The sequence below is a fragment of the Apteryx rowi genome, unplaced genomic scaffold (genome assembly GCF_003343035.1).
Source record: "Apteryx rowi isolate R43461 unplaced genomic scaffold, aptRow1 scaffold_34, whole genome shotgun sequence".
NCBI lineage: Eukaryota > Metazoa > Chordata > Aves > Apterygiformes > Apterygidae > Apteryx > Apteryx rowi.
The window spans coordinates 1065366-1085129 of record NW_020449863.1 but is presented as its reverse complement, the minus strand read 5'-3'; the positions used below and the strand labels follow the sequence as shown (position 1 = coordinate 1085129).

The 19764-nt window shown below is 36.8% G+C and overlaps 1 protein-coding gene across 2 annotated transcripts in view; it reads left to right on the top strand.

Annotated features, from left to right (window-relative positions):
- HHAT (hedgehog acyltransferase) overlaps positions 1 to 19764 on the top strand; it is a 116955-nt gene that overhangs the window by 50402 nt on the left and 46789 nt on the right. For both annotated transcript variants that reach the window (XM_026072404.1, XM_026072405.1), the window contains one exon: positions 10884 to 10919. In XM_026072404.1, the coding sequence (XP_025928189.1) occupies positions 10884 to 10919 (36 nt within the window). The remainder of the gene's footprint in view (positions 1 to 10883; positions 10920 to 19764) is intronic.

The following is a 19764-nucleotide window of genomic DNA, read 5'->3' as shown; positions in this document are numbered from 1 at the left end:
TTGGAGAGCATATTTCAGGGAATCACTTTGATTAGTCTGTTTTCCTTGAGACAAGTATTTTTGTTCTGTTGATATTTATTTCTTTACATAACACTTGAGATTTTCACCTCATTTGTAATGATTATAGAGGTAAGATGCACATATCCACGTATTTCCATTATGTTGTTACCACACTGGAGGGAAATATAATCAGTTATGACACATCATTCCATTAGAATAATGCTCCAATATGTGATGTAATGTAGTATTACAGTTTCTGAAAAGGTAAACTAAAGTGTCTAACTATGAATTTCATAATTCTGTGTTGTTTATATGTAATTAAATTTTAGGCTTTTATATTTTAATTAGATTTTAAAGTAAATTAAATTAAGTAACCATTTTTAAAATATTTAACGTGAGGTTGATAGAACTTTCCCTTAGTTTCTCATTTTTTCATATCCCTTAATTTAATTTAATTCTTCTGCTCAGAAAAACTTCTTTTTTAAACCCCAAAGGGAAATACATTACAGGTAAAATTCTGGTACCATTGATAGCAGTGGTAAGCAGCAGTGAAGTCAGCCTTTCCATCTGTATTTATGGCACGTAGGATTACAGGTACTGTAGACATGATGATTCTGACCTTTTTGCCTCTGTCGGCAAATGGAGGTCAGTGAGCAGGCTAGAAAATGAGAACCACGAAGCTGCTAGTGAAATCATTTGATGGTAGGGTGCTTGTAGACGTGCCTGAATAAGAAGGTAAACAGTAGCGTGCTGACTGGCATATTTAGTTTCCTTATGGTTATAGGGGGATGAAGACACTGGATAAAATTCTGGCATTGCCGGAGTCATTGTTGAATCCCTGACTGAATTCAGTGATGCCAGGATTTCACTTGAACATCTCTGTTAGGACTGTATTGAAACAGATTTTTTTGACTTAAGCGAATACATAAGTTTTGTAAGTGTCAGTGGGACTTTAGAATGTGCAAAATGTTAAGCAAATGCTTAAGAGGACCTTTAATAAGGAGGAGGCTTAGTACCTAGTTATTCTTTCAAGAAGTGGGGCCTAAAGAAATAGTCTCTCAAGGGATCAACCTAGTTATTACTGCAAGTAGTTCAGTAGTGACGTAGCTATATCTAACTGCCTGTTAAGGAGATTGGTATGGAATGTTTACTCAACTAGAAGGTTACTAAAACTCCCAAATAGTTAATCCAGATGGACAAAATGTGACTGAGGTGGTGAATTATTATTAAAGTAATTGAAATTAGTGAAAAATGATCTTTTATTTTATTTTTAACTGTCTTGCTCTGGAGAAAAAGGCTGCTTGTGCAGGGAAGAAAAAAATCCAGATTGCTCCAGGACAATGATCATATTTGACCACACATTTCTTTGTGTGAGATAGAAAACATAACAATGGTAGAACCTGTCATTAGATTGGAAAAACTCAGTTTTGATTAATTTACTGTAGCAAATATACTTTTTATTAAATTTATCAGATCTTTTTAAGTTGCTGCTTGAGAGTATTTTAGTTATGAAGATTTAGATACCAAAAATATCACCAGACATGAGCTCTCTTATAATATGCTATTCATATCATGCATTCTTATAAAGCATTTTGTTGTTTAAATTTATACTCTAACATGTACTTTTCCTGTTTATTGAGATGGTCAAATTCTAGTAGCACTCAATTTTCCGTGGGGCAATTTTCTTGAGTTACCAGTCCCATTAGCTTAATGTGACTCTTCATGTGAATATTAGTTAATATTCTTTGCCTGTTTTTGTATTAAAATTTTTCTAATTCTGATGCTCACTTGCTGAATCTTATCATGCATGCAAGTGTACAGTGTGGTATAAACATAGCCTTTAAGCATTAAGCCTGCTTGCCAGTATCAAAATACTTAAGCTACTAGTCCACAAGTTGGGTGTTTAATTGCAGAATTTTTTAATAGTGGAATAGCTTGTTTCTAAGTAGAAAAATAATATTTTTTCTAATTTACTGCTGTATTTTTCATTAGCTGTTATCATGTTTAAAGCCAAGCATTGCTTTATGATGTGTTGTTTTCAGCTAGCATGTCATCTGAATATGTGAAAGACATTTTTGTTCTGGACTGGTTAGTCATTCTCTCACTGATACAGATGACAGAGTTAACTGCTTTTGATGTCAGCTAAATTAGTGCATGCTACAGTTCTTACCTACTGTACAGCTAAATTTGCTGGTTATATTAAAGCTTTAAAAGGCTTCTTAAATCTCTTGATTAGAGAAAAATATTATTTTTCTCTTCAGAATATAAAACGAGGGAATAATGAAGCCCCCTAATCCTTCTTGGCTCTAAATCACATAATTACTGGGAATTTATTTGTGTGGTGACTGCTTTGTTACTGTCGTTTGAAATTGCTGGGCTTTTTTAATGAACAAGCCAAGCCCTTTTCTATATGAGGAAATTTCAAAGACCACCTACCACTTATCACCCATGAAGTCCATTCTTTGTAGTATTTGACATTAGCTCTGCATTGATATAGACTATTATTAGTGCTGCTCCAGTGTCTTACATTTGGCAAACAGCACTTTGCCTCTTCACAACTACTATAGAAAATGAGTAATAGCTATTAATAAACTTTATTGTTCTGTTTGCAGTAAGAATAGGGATCTCATAGTAATAGAACAAACGCTGCATTGTAAGACTCTTACTAAAGGAAAACTGAAGGGAAACTTCCCCTATGGGATTTTGCCACAAACATTATGGGCATTAGGTTTCATCCACTCTCCATGAGATACCAGAGCTTTTTGAAGAACCAGGGAAGTTACAAAATTAAAGTAATATTTCTTCTAAATGGTTCTAAGAGAGATTAACAAAATACAATTGAGATTTGTTCTTTTTAAGAAGGTATCTGCTGAACTTTATCACCAAGATCCAATATGAGGCACACGTGAAATCAAAACTAACTTGTAGGCTTGAGTCTTCTATGTTGCCAGACGTCTGTATAATCTTGCACTAGCAATGACTGATGCCTGTTCAAAGTTGTACTTGTCTCTCTGGCCTGGAGGTTGCTAAAAAATCTCTATCTAAAATCATTAAAGTCTTCCTCAGGCTTTCTGGTATGATACAGCTGATCAGTTGAGTGTTTTTGCTTAAATGAAACAAAACAAAACAAATTAATCTAATTTGTAGGCTGGAGGCCACTTGCAGCTTATGAAGTCTTTTTATGCAGTCCACAAAGGAACTTCCTAATTGTGGCCATTTTATTGTAGATTGTTTTTGCTATGCAGGTCTCCAACCTGAGCTCTCAGCTAATAGCTGAAATTCCAGAGGTGAGACTTTGGGACTGCTATATTGATATTTTCTACTCAGAGGTGAATGTGTCTGTAACAAAATGTATGCCAAACTTCTGAGTTCCATGCTGCAGTGTACAGGATGCCCAGAGTCAGACTGGGCAATGATGCTCCTGCTGAAATCAGTGAGGGTTTTGCTACTGATTTGAGGTGGGTCAACATTTCCCACCTTTCCCACCATTTTCATGGGTATGGAAGCCCTGTCTTCTCCTGGCAACTCCATGCAGGAAATACTTTGCTGCAAGTAGAAAGTTTAGAGTTTACTCTGTTCAATCTTGAAGTCATCAGGACTATTTACCAGTATTTATTAGTACTGTTTTGTGAAGTAAGGCATGTGCTTAAGTATCTCCTGTGTTGGTGTCAAAGAAGCATAGAGCACTGAGTAGGAGCTCTGGATGGAGGCATCCAGAATGTACTGAACACAGCGACGGTTTTGGTTCTTCTAATAATGTGGGAAACCAAAAGGCAACTCAATGTTGCTGAATCATTCCCTTAAGAAAAAGAACAAGAATTTGAAGTGTTTTATCCAAAAATGAAGTGTTAAAATTCCAGTATGTGCTTAAGCAAGTGTCAGAGAATATGCTAACGATGTCTTTATTTATATACAAATCCATTTTATTATTACTACAACAAAAATTGCTTGTCAAACACATGATATAAAAGCATTTGACAGTCTTCATATTTTTTCTTTCAAATATCTTTTTTTTTCACCCCTTTAGTTACATTTATTACATTGAGACAAAAGAAGAAAGAAAGCTGCTACCACCAGTTTGCTGTACTGATTTAAGCTTAAAATTAACACTCTCAAACAAAAGACAGTCCTTTGAAGCTTGAGAACTAGGCTCAAGCTTGCTCTTAGATCTTGACATTTAAAAGAACATTGAATTCACTTTATCACGTAATTTCTCACCTGGCTGAGCCAGGCTTTGTTTCATTGTATGTTGGATGGTAAGGATTGAGATGTTTTGTTTCTGAGTAGGAAAAGATAGGGTTTGTTGTTTATCTTGAAGGGGTGCCTAAAAAGCTGCGTATGCATATTTGTTCCTGATTCCATAACTGTGTCAGTGGACGAAATCCTAAAATACATATGCAGGCAGAATTCACCGTAATGTGACTGTAATTCAACCATAATGTATTTTCTAGGACAATTTAATTTTCATTGTTCTAAGTTGGGCATCTGCTTTCAGAGTAGGGCATCCAGCCATGGTGGCAGTTGTATTATTTAGAAATAAGTGTGGTGTTTGTCACTGAACAGGCAAATTTTGCTATGGAGGTGTAGGTTTCAAGTAAACTTGCAGCAAACAAGTCTGAATCTATGCAAGCGATAGGCAGGCAATAGTGTCTTTTAAAAATATGGATGGGTTTCCCAGGTCTTTATTTAATGATGATGATGAAGCAGTTGATACTACTCATTACTTGGAAGAGTTTATTCCACCTAGTCAGCATAACCCCTCTGGTGGTTGCTTTAGCAATGTTTTATAGTTCATTAATCAAGACATTAAACAATAGACCTTAACAAACTCCATACCCAGGTTTTATATTCACTTTCCTTATAGTCATCTTATTATTCAGACAAGACTCTAAAACATGTTTCAGAATTATGTGGCACATCTGTATTTATTCATGACTTGGAAGCCTTCATTATTCCCTGCTTGAGCAGGAAGGTTGGACTAGATGATCTCCAGAGGTGCCTTCCAACCCCAACCAYTCTGTGATTTGGGGATTGCCAGTTAGGGAGGTTGCCACAGGCAACACTGGAAGAAAGTTTAGCAGATATAGAAGAAGCAGGGAAAGTAGTTTAGAACTGCTAAATGATGGGGCATCTATCAAGGAAATCATCTCTCTCTTATAGTCTTTTGGGTGTTACTGCTGTAAGGCATTCCTTGAGAAAGAGAGACAGTGAAGCAACTTAAGAGCATTGTCAGTGAGAGCAGCTATCATTCAATAACTCTTCAGTCTCCAGTGCGAAGTGTTCTGGTGTATAGAAGCTCTTAGCAACTCACTGGCAAAATGCCAGAGTTATTTGCAAAGACTGTTAATGGAAGTGCTGGTTTTGCAAATGCTGTTCTCCAGTAAATAGAACAGGTACCTCTGAGAATAAGTGGTTAAGTTAGACTTTCTAACATGAGGTTTAGCCACATTTGTAGCAGGAAGGATCTGAGATCCATGGATGAAACACTGCAACAACTGTAGCATTGCTTTTAAGAGACAATGAGTGACCAGAAGAGAGAGTATTGAAACCATAATAAGTGGTGAACTATCCACCCAGATCCTTTGTTCTGGAAGCAGGGCACAAAGTTAGAATGATGCCACTCTCTTGTCTGTATGCTGCGCAATCTGTTGTCAAATCATGCATTAGCTGCAGCAGAAATGATTTATAAGTCCCTGATAGAGCTGGCACAGACAAACAAGTGATCTCAAATCTTAAATAATTCTTCAAAAATAATCTTAAAAATAATCTTAAATAAAAATGCTGGCATTTTTGAGAGCATGGGTGATTCTAGTTCAGGATCTCCAGAATTATGAAGTACTGCTATTGTGAGAATGAAGGATTTTTCATCTGTTCAAAAATGTGCAGAATATACCTGATCCTAGCCATTAACATAGCTCTCCTAATGTCCTTTCCCCATCATAAGTATCTTTATTTTCCATGTATATGGCTAACATCTGCRGTTATTTTGAGTTCAGTAAGAGTTTTGGATATATGCCAGTCTTGGTATCTTACCTGTTATAGTCCTAACGCAGAAGAAGTGGTGTTTTCTAAAGGTTACCACTGTATTTCCCTCACATAGTACATTGTATCTGGTAACAGAGAGAGTAAGATTTGAATGGATTTGAGTAAGAGCTAGTTTTAAGACTGAATTTCTTGAGAAACAGTGTCTTTCATTTATGCTACCACAAATGTGCAGCAAATTAGATTTTTCACATGTTAGAATAAGGATATCTGCCCATTTTCTCATTACGTGTGGAGGTACAGAGGCATTAGCAACAAGAGAGATCACGAGGTACTCCAGGCCCCCAGACTGCACATAAGTGACGTGGTTAGGTGTCTCATTTGTAGTGAAAGTGAATATTTCCTGCTATTTAGAGAATGTGGATTTGATTTTGTCCTGCATCTACTGATTTCAGGGCAGTAACTCTTCGTTTTGTCTTGGACTAAGTCAGATGATAATTAGCTCCCACTTCTTTATTTATTTTTAAGTGTCCTGTCTTCAGTCTATGCATGAAGCTTTACATAATGATGATGTTCCATCTGCTTAAACAGGCTTCTTTGCTGAAGTGCGTGGTTAGCCAAGCGCTTCCCAGATTATGCTTCGTGATGCATGCCTTGTTGTGGTTTGTTTCCAGGAATAGCATACACCCTTCAGTCCTAGGGAGAGACTGACGAAAAGCAAGTTTCTCTTCAGTGCATGTTTAAAAAATATATATACAAAATAAAATCTGGGTTTGGCAACTCAGATGCTGCAATTAGACTAGTAAATAAATGGTATCAATAATGAATTTAGCTTTAGATTGATTCATATGATCCTGACATGTGCCTGGTACTTACATTTCTTTGTCTTTGAGTGTTACCCAATGCTGTAAATCTTTGGGAATCAGCTCTCAGAATCAAGCCTTGTAGTGAGATGGGGTCCTCTGGCCAGCACCATGGAATCTCTATGCGTGGTCCCTAACACAGCTAATAAGTATTAATTTTAATTTAGGTAGACATAGGGTCAGATCCTCAACTAATGTAGGCCAACATAATTTCACTGAATTCCGAGTAGTATACTAAGATACTCCACTGTTACCCTGAGTTTAGACTTCAGGTAAAGGAAGGCAGAGCTTTGTGGAAAGCATGACCATAAACAAACTCATCCCTGTTTTGCTCATTTGACTTTCAGATATGTATATATGTCTTTTGCATTCCCGGAACAAAAAGAGGGTCTTGGTACTTTTTCCCTGGGAATCATCAGCATTGTATTTTCAGTGAATGTGCTATTGCCACTGACTGAGGTTCATACCAACACATTTCTGCCTTTTCCTATCTTGTCTATATAATGGGACTTTTTTCCTAAGCTTTGTGCTGAATGCAGATTTGAAGGCAGCTTGTTGCATTATGCCTTTAGCTTTCAAATCAGAAACTGCAATTCTGTGAATCATTTTTAAAATGTACCTTGAGGATAGAGATGTATGCTTGCAGACAGAGATTTCAGAGATTATATTTTGGAAAAGGGCCTTGTTGGTTTTACTGTTGGTCACCCTGAATTCTAGTTAGTATGCTGGGAGAAGATGGATTAGATTATTAAGGATTATATGTATACTATTCTGTTGAAATATATCAGTAGCTAGAACTGTTAGGCTTAACAAACAAATTGAAGCTGCCTACAGAACAAAACTGTGGTTCAGAACTTCCACCCTTCAGATGAAGAATTAGAGATTTTTATAAGGAAAATAGCTATCAAATTGTCTGCAATGAATGGCATGACTATGAAATGAAATGTATCTCCCCTTTATTGTGCCAATGACTAGTCAAGATTTTCCCCCATTGAAAAAAGACTGTTATTTTCATGAACTAGATTTTACCCACTATGTCTCCAAAAATCAGAAAAATATATTGCATTGCTGACATCTGAACAGGTTTTAATTGAAACTCTTCTCTCAGAAAATCATTTGTATGTTTATAGGATTTCAAAAAGTGTTCGTGAAATTACTACTTATGTAACTGAGGTATTCTAAGATGGCAAGGGCTACCAAATAAATGCAATGTTTTGCAGTGGAGCTCAGCGTTGAACAAACTGTATGATATTGATTATAAATTATGTTGCAGTTTCAAGTAAATATGAGCCCATTTTATGGGATGTAGGCAATCATGTCTCTACATAATGTGGCAGGTTTAATTCTATCCAAGTTAGTTGTGGGGGAACACCCTGTCATGCCTGATAGGTAGATTCCTGTGATGTTGAAAGGATGATTGTGAAATTAATACAAATGCAGTGTAATTACCAGTTCTCTTTTTTGATTTATTAAAGTACCTATCTTTCCCCCAATCTTCAAACTACACAGACCCTCTTTTCCTCTTTTTAACTTATTTCCATCTGAAAATGAACAGAGTAATTACATCTACCAGATCTGTTTTCCTTGCTTTTTCATTGTATTTTCAGTTCACTTTCTTGTAGACTCAAATGCAGAATGTATTTAAATACGCAATAAGCAGAACAGTTCAGAGTGTCTGTGGTAGTGCTTTGTCAGAATCAGCCTCCTGGAATCTCAGTTTTTCAGTCTTTGTGTCATGTAGAATGTCTCTATTCTTATTCTAGGTGCTTAAAAAAGGATGGATCCAATATCTGTACCTTTAAGTAATGCAACTAGTTCTCTCATTCACAGTTGGAGATTGTTCGACATTGTTGGTTTTGTTTTTGAAACTACTCAATTATCTTGAAGTGTCATTAAGATCTAGGCCCGTGCTCTGATGTTACTCTATGTTCTCATAATTCTGTTGATTATAGTGAAGTTATTTCTTTCACTTCCTACTCCTTTACACTGTTGAGAATTCAGAATCTTATGTAGCCAATGAAATATATCAGTACAAGATTAAACTGAGGAATAGTGGCATCTGCACCTCTACCCTGATTTATATGAAGTGTGGCTTTGATATTTTTTCCTCCTTTTTAATTTATTCTAATAAATTGTTTCTCTCTATGTGGCTTTATCCCCCACAATCTTCTTCAGCACTGTTCTGAACATCACAGGTGAGCAGGACCCTGCAGTCTCCATGCCCATTCTCGGCCAAGTCCTTTGGCTTTCAATTTGGTGTCAAAAGCCGGGATATTTTTATGGTCCGCATCCTTGTTCACAAGAAACTCTGTTGTTGTTATGTCTCTTCATGAGATACAGTCACAGAAAAAAAGATGATAGTAGACTTGGTAATTGCCATGCCAGGTAGTCAGTATTATTTGAAAAGATGAGCTTGTCTTAAAAGTCTAATATAGCTGTTTAACATACCGCTGTTCCCTGGAGCTATACAAGTTTCCCCTCCTCCCATCCCAGAACAAATACATTAAAGCATTTGATTCTAGATACAAAGATTTTCAGAACTATAAATCTGTACTGGGAACAAAACTGAAACAGAAGACTTTTCCTGTATAACACTGAGTGTTTTACTGAAGAGTGGAAGCCGAATTACAGTCTGTACCCAAGCAGGAGGAATATAGAATGATAACAGCACGTAGTTCACATAGTATAGTTACATGGAAATATAAAATGGGGAATACTGCTAGGAAAAGAATATAAAAATATAGATTTAATGATGGCCATGTTCATGTCCTTGGCAGAATTTTTTTTAAAGCTGCCTTATGATGGAAACAGAATTTTGCTCCCTTCCGCTCCGCACCGATGAATCAATGGAAATTCTTTTCCAATTAACTTCTAGAATTTCTACAGCTCATTATGTATCTGCTGTTACCAGGATGCCATTAATAACAGTTTCATGTAGGAAGTAGGACACTGTGAGTGGTACTATTAAAATAAAATCATGTACTCAGATGTCCGATTAGTATTTTTGAAATAGGCTGCTCAAGAGCTTAGTATTTGTTAAAATGTTTTCAGTTTGTGTACAGAGTGTAAGTCTGGTTCTGAGTAAGTTCAGCACTGGAAATAAGACATTTACATTTTCCACTTGTGCCATTATGCACACAGTTAATCTGGGATTATATTGGTAGTCTCTAAAACACCTCCTTCCCCCCCCTCCCCCGAAAGTCCCCACACTTAGATATTGGATAGGTTGGGGGAATCAGCAGATGCCTAGTCTTCCTGTAGTGTTAAGGATTTACTAATACCTAGTTCATGAGTTTGACGCTTGAACTGGCTGAGCTAGGGAGGAAACACAGAAAATGGAAAGAACCATCGACATTAAAGTGTCGATGTATGTTATAGTCTGGAACTTTTCAGGCACAGTTCTTGTCTGTTGGGGTGATCTAACTTGTACTTGCTGTCAAAAGTCCTCAGTTATTTCTCTTACCAGATCTGAGAGGAAAACACTTGCGAGATCCACTTTTTAGTATGTTCTATGTGTCTGAAAAAGGGAGACATATGGGCACTTTTTGATTATTCTGTATCATGCAAAGAATTAAAGGAATCCCTTGCATTTCAGTGCAGTATGGAGCAGGTAAAGAGAAAGAAAGAGTAGTTTGATATAATGGATCTGCCTGCGTGTGTAAGACAGGAAACGTGCAGACCCACTGGTCATGGGGATGGTTAAAATAATTCGTTCAAATAACAGAATATATAAACTCATATCTTCAGTGAGTTATACTACTCTGAATTTTGTTGCTTTATTGAAGAAACATTCAGATAAGGAAGTTCTGAGGTTTCCTTTAAGTGAATCTAAATCCTTCCATATGATATCATCTTAAATTTCACATATGACATTGTATAAATTAAAGGAAATTGTACATTATGCTTTTTCTTGCTTCTGTTTTATGAATACTAGTAATTTCATAATTATCGTATGTTATTAATTATTTTGAAATAGTATATAATACCCAACATGGCAGTATTTTCTAATAATTAAATTTGAATCCTTTCTTCTTACAGATGTTTTGATGTTGGGCTACATCGCTTTCTGGTCAGGTAAGCTAATGATTATTTTAAATTGCAGTTCAATATTACAAACATTTCTGTTGGTACTAGTAGAGATGGTAATGTCATGTGTGCTAAATATTGCTTGATACTTTCTATGGCAAGATCCTCTTTCCTTTTCCATTTGTATATTACTTCGAGAAACTTTAACTGTTTGAGCTAGAAATCTGCCCCATGATAAACTCTTAAGGAACCTCTTCAGGAGTTATTCAGGGAAAACCTGACTCAGGAAATTTCAGCAGAAGTGTTTGAGCCATTTTTGAGGAAATGTATTTTTGTATTATGTCAAGAGCATACCTGGAGGGGAAGAAATATTGGATAGTCTCTTACTGATCACCATGCTTTTGTAGTTTAAATGAAACACAAAAATATTCTGTGAGATCACACAAACTCTTTATTACAGGGAAAATGGGGCCTGAATTAAGGTTTGCATAGGCAACCCTTATCCTGACATTTCATAACCTTTGAGCAGTAGACTTTGCAACCTTAAGGTTGTTTTACATGTTTCTTTGCATGCAATATGACTGTATTTAACAGACAGCTCTCTTCACTGAAGCCATTGTGTCAATATTGTTAATAGATAAGCCATTTTGGTATGTAGATATAGTTTTGAGACTGATGAATGTATTTAAATTACAGTGTCATTTCTACGAAATTAGTCACATTTATAGTTAGACTAGCAGATAAAGGATTTTCATTCATTATGTAAGAATTTGTTAAAAAATAYGCTCCTGCTGTAAAGGGAATATTGTGCACAACAAAATCTCCTGGAAATACAAATAACTTGTTAACCAAGAATAAAATCATAGTAACTGTTGATGTACCAGATCTGATCCACTGGTTATGCACCTGTCACAGGAGAAGATGTAGTCAGTTACTTCATATGAAGAATATAATTAAGTATTATTCTTATATACTGCAGTATTTTATATCATGTGGAGATTGTAGTAGTCATGCAAACGGCCACTGAATTTGAATGAGCTGAATGTTCTCTTTTTTGACTAATATCTCATCATTTCAAAGCCAACTCTGGCTCCTGTGCAATAACATGTTGTTCTAACCTTAGCAACACCTTTAATAGTACCTCATTCTTAGTCTGTCACCTACCCCTATCAGTAACTTGGAGAACCACTAGACACTTTCTTTGTAACAGTTCTGTTAAGGAGCAAATATCGTTTTTCTGCTATATCAGTGTGAGTTTTGCTTGGTTTTCCATAACTGAAAAGAAACCATTGTTTAGTGGATAGATTAGGGAGCAGAAGACTTGGTTTGCATCTCTGCCATTGATCTGTCATGTGACCCTTAGAAAATTCTTACCTTTCTTGGTTTTGTCCATTTAGACAGTCTCTGCCTCTGAGAACTTGCATATTTTCTCTTGTGCGTTCATATAGAACCTGTTACAAAAGGGCCCCTTTGCTGTTTGGGCTTCTAGATATGAAATGCAAATTAAAAAAAACAGTTGTAGCAGGGATAAAAATCTATGAATCGTGAGATTTGAAATGTTTAAGAGATACTACATTGTTTTAAGTGTAAGTATTCCATCCCACAGTGGAGCAGGAAGCAAACTGTGACATTTTCAAATATGGGGCCAAAAAAGGTAAAAAATAGTCTCAGCTTAAAGGACACACTGTGCTAAATCACTTATTAAAGTGCTAATTGAGAGGAATAGAACTGTACTTACCATGGCATACACAATAGATGGCTTGCTTGAGTGAAGCATGACACGCAGTGTGACACAGGATTAGAGCTACACAGATTCTTCTGTATTCCTAGCAAAAAATATGTATAAAATATATTCATTCCTATGGGTCTAGCTGTGGCTTGAACTATACTTCTGATATGGATTTAAGAAGCTCAGAAAGATTTAGAAGTCCCATCTTTTTTGTATTTGATATTATGGAAGAGTGCATATTATATTAAAAAGAAAGTTAACTGGGTATTGTTTACAGGTTTGGACTCACCTGGATTGTACAACTAGATTTCTAATCATATTACTTGCATGCTGAAATATGTTAGCATCAAGGAACTGCTATTTGTGAAATTCAAGTGCTATTCAGTATAATTGTTTCAAGGTCTGGGCCTTGAATATTTGTTAGCTGCATCATACTCTTTGATCAAACAGGGAGCCTGGAAATTCATGGGAGAAAAATTAGTGATTTCATGATGAAAACTATATTCTCATACTACCCATTAAATATGTACTACTGTACCTGGAAGGTCACCATGTGCCTGCTGTTTTCACATTGTGGCATAAAATAAAGTGATTGTTACTTCTCCTTTTAGGATCAGCAAAATTATTAAGCAAAGCTATACAAATCAAACAAGTACTATACAAACAGATAATAATAACTTTCTCTGTGTTACTACAGAAAAAATGTTTTCTAAATTTAGGCATTCTCAGAACAGAGTGATGAGTGTATTTTCAGAGTTCAAAATGCATAAAAGTAGCATTTGAGGTAACAGTTAACTGTGAAAGATAGAGCAAGAGAGGGGCTGCCTAGTGCTGTTTGCTCACTGAAGCCATTTTATCCAAGCGTTTCAAAGCCCTGGATGCAATAAATTCTTGAACAGATGAGAATATTTATTCTCTTAATGCCAAACAATGCTTCCTTTAGGGCAATGCTGACCAGGGAAGTGGAGAAGAATGACAGTCCCTGGAGGCATGATCTTTTTGAAAAATATTCACCCTTTCAGCACTCCTGTGCCTTTGAAAAAGTGTGATCATATTCATTCCAGTACAGATGTGACTTTGCAAAGAGCTGCAGGACCGCGAACCCCCAACATCATCCAAAGGTGTCCATCTGTTACCAACACTCAGTGCTCACCCCATACATCATAATAACTTTAGCTTATTTAGAGCTTCAGGTTATTTAAGTTTAGCTGTTTTCCTGGTGCAGAGGTTCTCCAGATAAAAGACTTCAAAACCATCCCATTTTCTAGTTTTCTTAGATGAAGCAAGGCATAGTTTGTCTTCTAGGGACAAAATTCAATAAATGTATTGCCACTCCTATTGGTTTTGTTTAGAACCAGGACACCTGTACGTAAGGGCAGAATGGTCACATGGAGAAAGAAGCATTAAGTTTCTAAATTTGTCTCTCTGCTGAAGAAACAGAAGATAATGGGGAAAAGTCTGTTCATCAGCTAGTTCATCTCCTGTTCTCGTTCTCTGTGGAATACCATGACCCTGCATATTTCTGTGCTACCCAAAAGACTAACAGAATAATAATGATARTGAATGATCTGCTGGACTGATAAGTGCTTTGTTCAGTAAATTAAAAAATCAGTTTTTTCTAGTTACTCTACTGTCTCTGTTCAGAAAGGTGCCACTGAGATGAATTCTTGTCAGGTTAAACTCCTTTTAAAATGCAGACATTTCCTTCCAAAGGACATCAGAATTCTTTACTGAGATGTTGAGAAGACTCTCTCTAACTGTAACCCCCATGGGAAGTGTAGTCACTCACTGAAGCCCTCAACAATATTCAAGCTATCCCAAGCTTAAGTGATCCATGCTCCTGCTGTTTAGGAGAGCAGTAAAAAACCCAGCAGTTCTTGCTATCGGAGTTTTCTACATCTGTGAAAAAATTGAACACCCAAACTTCCCTTCTCTCTCTAGTGCGCCCAGGTCTTGGAAGTCAACATCTGATGCAAACAGTCTCTTCCACTTTATATTACACCCTTTCTCTAACTCCATTCCTAGGCAAGATCTGTGGTGATTCTGTGCTCCAGTGCAGATGCAGATTTCCTGGTGGGGTGCAATATGAAAACAGCCTAAAAGATGACCTTCCTTTGAGAGCTAAGTAACAGAGCTGATGCTGCACAGCCTTTCTGCTGCTCTGAGCATGGCTGCCCATAAAATATTACTGACATTCTAGCTGGGCTAGACAGCACAACATTAAAAATTCCACCTTTCTTGCAACAGGATTGATGGAAGTATTTAGATAACTGCTTCTGTCTTTGAAGTCACTAGGTGTAAAGTCCCACAGGGATACATCCTTTCTCTTATTTCTTTCGGTATATCTGCTCTGTCAAAAAACTTCACTTCTCAGTTCAGTGTGTCCTGGTCACCTAATCATCCTTTTACTGTGTAAATGACGATATATTCCAAACTGTCTTCTGGAGGAAACTAGTTTCCTCAAGAACAAAATCCAAGTGTGGTTCTGGGGATTGTTCACTTCACCGACCCTTTTCAGTAAGTGGTATGGACAAGATTACATCAACTTTGTCTTCCTGTGCCCTACACAGTCCACCAGGATTGCCCCAGTGGCTTTGCACCCTCAGGACTTCACTTCTGTCTTTTCAGGCCATGCTGTTATCACATAGCCTCAATCTTATGCCATGAATACCGGCCACAGCACTGCCCTCATTTCTTCAGACACTTTGAGCTGAGAAAAGCAAACAGAATAGTACTCTTAGGATCACAACATTGTGCCTTAAGGGCAATTTCTTTTTTGTCCGGGTTTGGCCAATCTGTTCCAAATGAGATTAATTCTAAGTAATTTTGCACAATCTCTTTGTACCACCTTGACTGGGAGTCCAGGATGACTGGTTGGAACAGATGCCTTTGATACAGTGTATGTAGCCGATGCATCTACATGAGACCCACTGAATAAGCAATACTTTTTTGTGTTACCCACTACATGCTCATAACAACTTTATGTTCCAGGTTTGTTCTTCTTGCTTGTACCAGCACTGGCACAAACATACTGTATCGATTAAGCAGCACTGTGTTCGGATGAAGAAAAAACATTTATGTCTAATAACCCTAGCCACAAAGCAGCGCAAACCTAATGTACAGGGTTCTGCTTGATGTAACACTGCATAAACTGCCAAATATGAGTGTAGCATATTGCATCATTCCATTTGCATCTACTGCTATACTTCCTGGGGAAGGATCCAGTATCTTATGTTTGTCACATGCAGATGGGATTGCTGTTGCCTGTGAAATTTGGGCCTTACAGTGTGTATATATATGGGTGTGTAGGATATATGCAACTGCTCAGACATCTTACTACTGCGCTCTCGTTCTCTCTTCTGGGTTCTTTCTGCCTCTAGTTCCAAGTCTTTAAATTAAGCTAGGACTTTAAATTAAGCTAGGACTAGTAAAGCATGAGGCTGTAGCAACTGTTCACCAGTCTTGACCCACTTGGATTGTTCTGGAGAAGTGCAGATAAAGACAATGAAAATAGCAGAAAAAATATTTTCAGTCAAGGGTGTCCAGCTGCAAAACAAGCTTCTAGAGGAGATCAGACTAACCCATATTTCCAAGTTACTTTGCAAAAACATCCTCTGGACAAAGAAGCCCCACAGTAACAATAGTGACAAAATTGAGGTGCATGGGAAGTATTACTTTACCTCCATAGCCAGAGAGGTAAGAAGAACAGAAAGTGATTCTTACAGTCTTTTGTAAATCTTGTGATGCAAATATGATGTATTGGAGACAGCCCTGCAGACAGCACTGGAAGAGCTTTATTTGAAATTTTGTGACTAAATAAGTTCGGTTTGTTAGCACATTCAGCTATCAACAATATAGTCTTGTGGCTAATGGAAGCAACTGTAGTAATTCCCTGATGTGATTGAATAGCTTTCTGTCTAACTTGTATGTAGTTTTAAAGTTAAAGTGTATATGTTACTATAAAGGAGTAGTGACATTAGCTTAGGAATTCTTCTTTCTTGTTTACATTAACTTTCAGTRTAGGGCTTTAGGGTTTCAATGGAAATCATTTTAAAGCTCTAAAATCCATTTATCCGTAGACCCCTGCATGGAGGAGCTGTAAGCTGTAGCTCTTTTATAAAATATTGTAGTTGCATCCAGCCATGCCGCAGAGTTCTGAGAGCTCTGTTTTCATAAATAGTGGAAAAGTTTTGCAATGTATGCTGACGTTGGCAGTTTTGGAAGTACTCAGCACTGGTCTAATTCAGTTCCTATTGAAATCACTGATAACACTCAAGTGGCGTAACAGAACTGGGTAATGCTTGAAAGCTTCTAAAAAGGTCCTAACAGCAAGACCCAGTCTCGCTGCTATTAAGAGTCTACAGCTAAACTCTTGTGGACTGTAGTGGGAGGCTCTTTGAATGTTCTTTTGCTGCGTGTAACAGGCATAAGTATGTCCAAAAAACCAAGGTGGTTATAAATAAAATCTCAGTCAGGCAATAATGAAGAATAATGCCAAATTGCTTCAGAGCAACTGCAATCTCTCAAATGCCTTCTCAGAATTAAATATTTTTTTTTAAATAGAGAAAACAATCTGTTGGTACATAATGAATTAGTATCAAGCATATTGCAAAAAGAAGGCTTGTTTTGTATAAACAAAACTGAATCTTTATGTAAATGTTATGTAAATGTGACATTTAACTTAAACTGTTGGAGTGGGGAAGTCAGGATTAACAAGGTACAGATCTCATCATGTTTATGTGTTGCAACTGTGAATTAAAACAGTTTGTTATTTTTGTTGCAGGGTGTTTGAGTTACTATCTACAAGCAGGAAATATGCAGTTGATGGAACATGAAATATTTTGAAATTCAGGACACTTTTTAGTAATTTTACTGAGTAGTTTAATGAAAGTAGATCAAAGGGTATATTTCAATATAGTAGAAGAAAGTATGTGCCCAATAGTCTTGAACCACCTGAGATTCTGAATTTATTCTTGGTGAAGTCCATGGAATTATGTCACAGATACATTTTTGGGTTCTGACTTTGATTATAAACTGCAGAATTTTCTGGGAATTTACATGTGATTTCATTCTGAGCATCTCTGCATCCTTTATAACTGAAGCAACCTGCATTTCAGAGTCACAAAACTGAATATATAAGGAATGCTACTTATATTTAAAAAAAAAAAAAAAAAAAGTTGTTTACATAGTGCTTTCAGTTCCACCAAGCACTTGCAGTTAAAGCTAAGCATATGTATAAAGGGTTTTTTTAACTGAAGTCTAAACATACTAACAAATTTCTGCTTAATTCTGTTTTTTCTGATTACTTCATTTTAATTTTTCATATTTAAAACTTTTTTTCTTCCTCATGTTGTGACCCATATTTGAGCTTTGGCATGCAAAGAGACAGTTACAACTTCGAAGCAGTAGGATGAAATTGGTATAAAACAAATTTCAGTTTCACAGCTGAAATGTTGTATGTTCTCATTTCATAAAAATGTATGTTTTAGATGTGATTCAGAAAGTTGTGTGCTATTTTTCCATGATAGTGTATTGGCAGTGTTAAAATGTAGACCAGAGTCGGAAAAAAAAAAAAAAAAAAAAAACAGGATGAAAAGAACATTCTTTTCTACTCCCAGCGTCTGGTAAATTAGTTCTATGCAGTATAACTGCCATAAATTAGACCTTAGCCAGCATACAATTCAGGCTAAACCTTTGTAATCTTAACAGCTGCTGCTCTGAGGTTACCTTTCATCCTCCCCCTTTAAAAGAAATGTTATAAACCTCCCGTCCTATTTTCTCTGCCATACGTAGGAGAAATAAATCCTTAAATTACAATGGCTTTATCTGACTGTCTATTAATTCAGTAAATTAGAAAGTACTGATAGTACTGGTTTATCTGGATTGATATTTCCAAAATGGCATTCAAGTTTTCTATATTTAATGTGAGTTTTATTTTGAGTCTGGGAGTATCATGCCTTCAAGAGGCAGCCCTGCTACCTTAGTTTTATTATGAAGCATTCAGGTTGGTTCACCTGCTATGCAACATTGTTGCCACGAGAGGGTGGCCTTGCCCTAACGTTTTGTAGACATTTATGCTGTGTGTTAACGTATAGGACTATTTTCTTAATTTCTGTGGGTATGGAGGAGTGCATACAGATGAATTGCAATTCCTCGGCGTGGAGTCAATTTTCACCTGATCTGTCATAAACTAGAGCAACCTAGAGGCTGCTCTAATATATTCTACCTAACTGCATGCCCAAAGAACTGTCTGGCAATATCTGAAGAGCTGCAATTTGCCTGTCTGCACTCATAACTCATCTATACTCAGCTACGCCTGGGAACAGGTGAAATTTTTCATGTTTAAGCTGTAATCTGCTTGTCATCTTTCTCTGTATGGCGAATGTTGCAGGGAGTGACGGCAGTCCACAAGGCTGGCCTTGTGGTTTTGCAGGACAGTCCTGTTCTAGGAAGTCTGCATCTGAGGAGATAAAGTTTAGTATATGATCCCCTCTACTTTTTTTGTGTCTGCCTTTTCTTCCTGAAAGTACCAATTCAGACAGTAGGTAGTTTGTATACGGTAAGAGGTACCGGGAGCAGCTGCTCAAAATAGTGTGTGGATTAAAACAGTGAAATACAGAATGATTCCCTTTATCTCACTGGGCAGCAAAACAGTAAAACTTGCATATGTTTCTCTTCCTTAGCTACCTTATGACTTGGAGCATTTTTGTGGATTTAAGTATTCCAAATCCTTTCCTGAAGATCATGGTGGTTCTTCAGATATTTGTGCTTGAGGTCATCTGGCTTGACCTTGCCTGGTTCCATAGTTACACAGTCATCTAATTAGATGATTTGTTAAAATTTAATGATTGTTGTCTGCCACCTTGCAGAGATGTGTTATTGAGACAGTTTGTGATACAGAATGTCTAAACACCAACCCCTTTAATCTGAATTCATAAGTTACAAAATGCTCTCAGATCATCATATCTGGATAGTACATTATCAGATGTGTATCCAAAATAGATACTATTACTGCTTATTTTTGGTACTGCAGTAGCATGCAACAGTTTCACTAAGATCAGTACTCCAGTAACCTGTATGGTAGTTGGTAATCTGCCTTTCAGTCTTTGTCCCTGATCATGTAAGCTCTTATGCATAAGTATATGTCTAGTTTGAGGTCTTAGT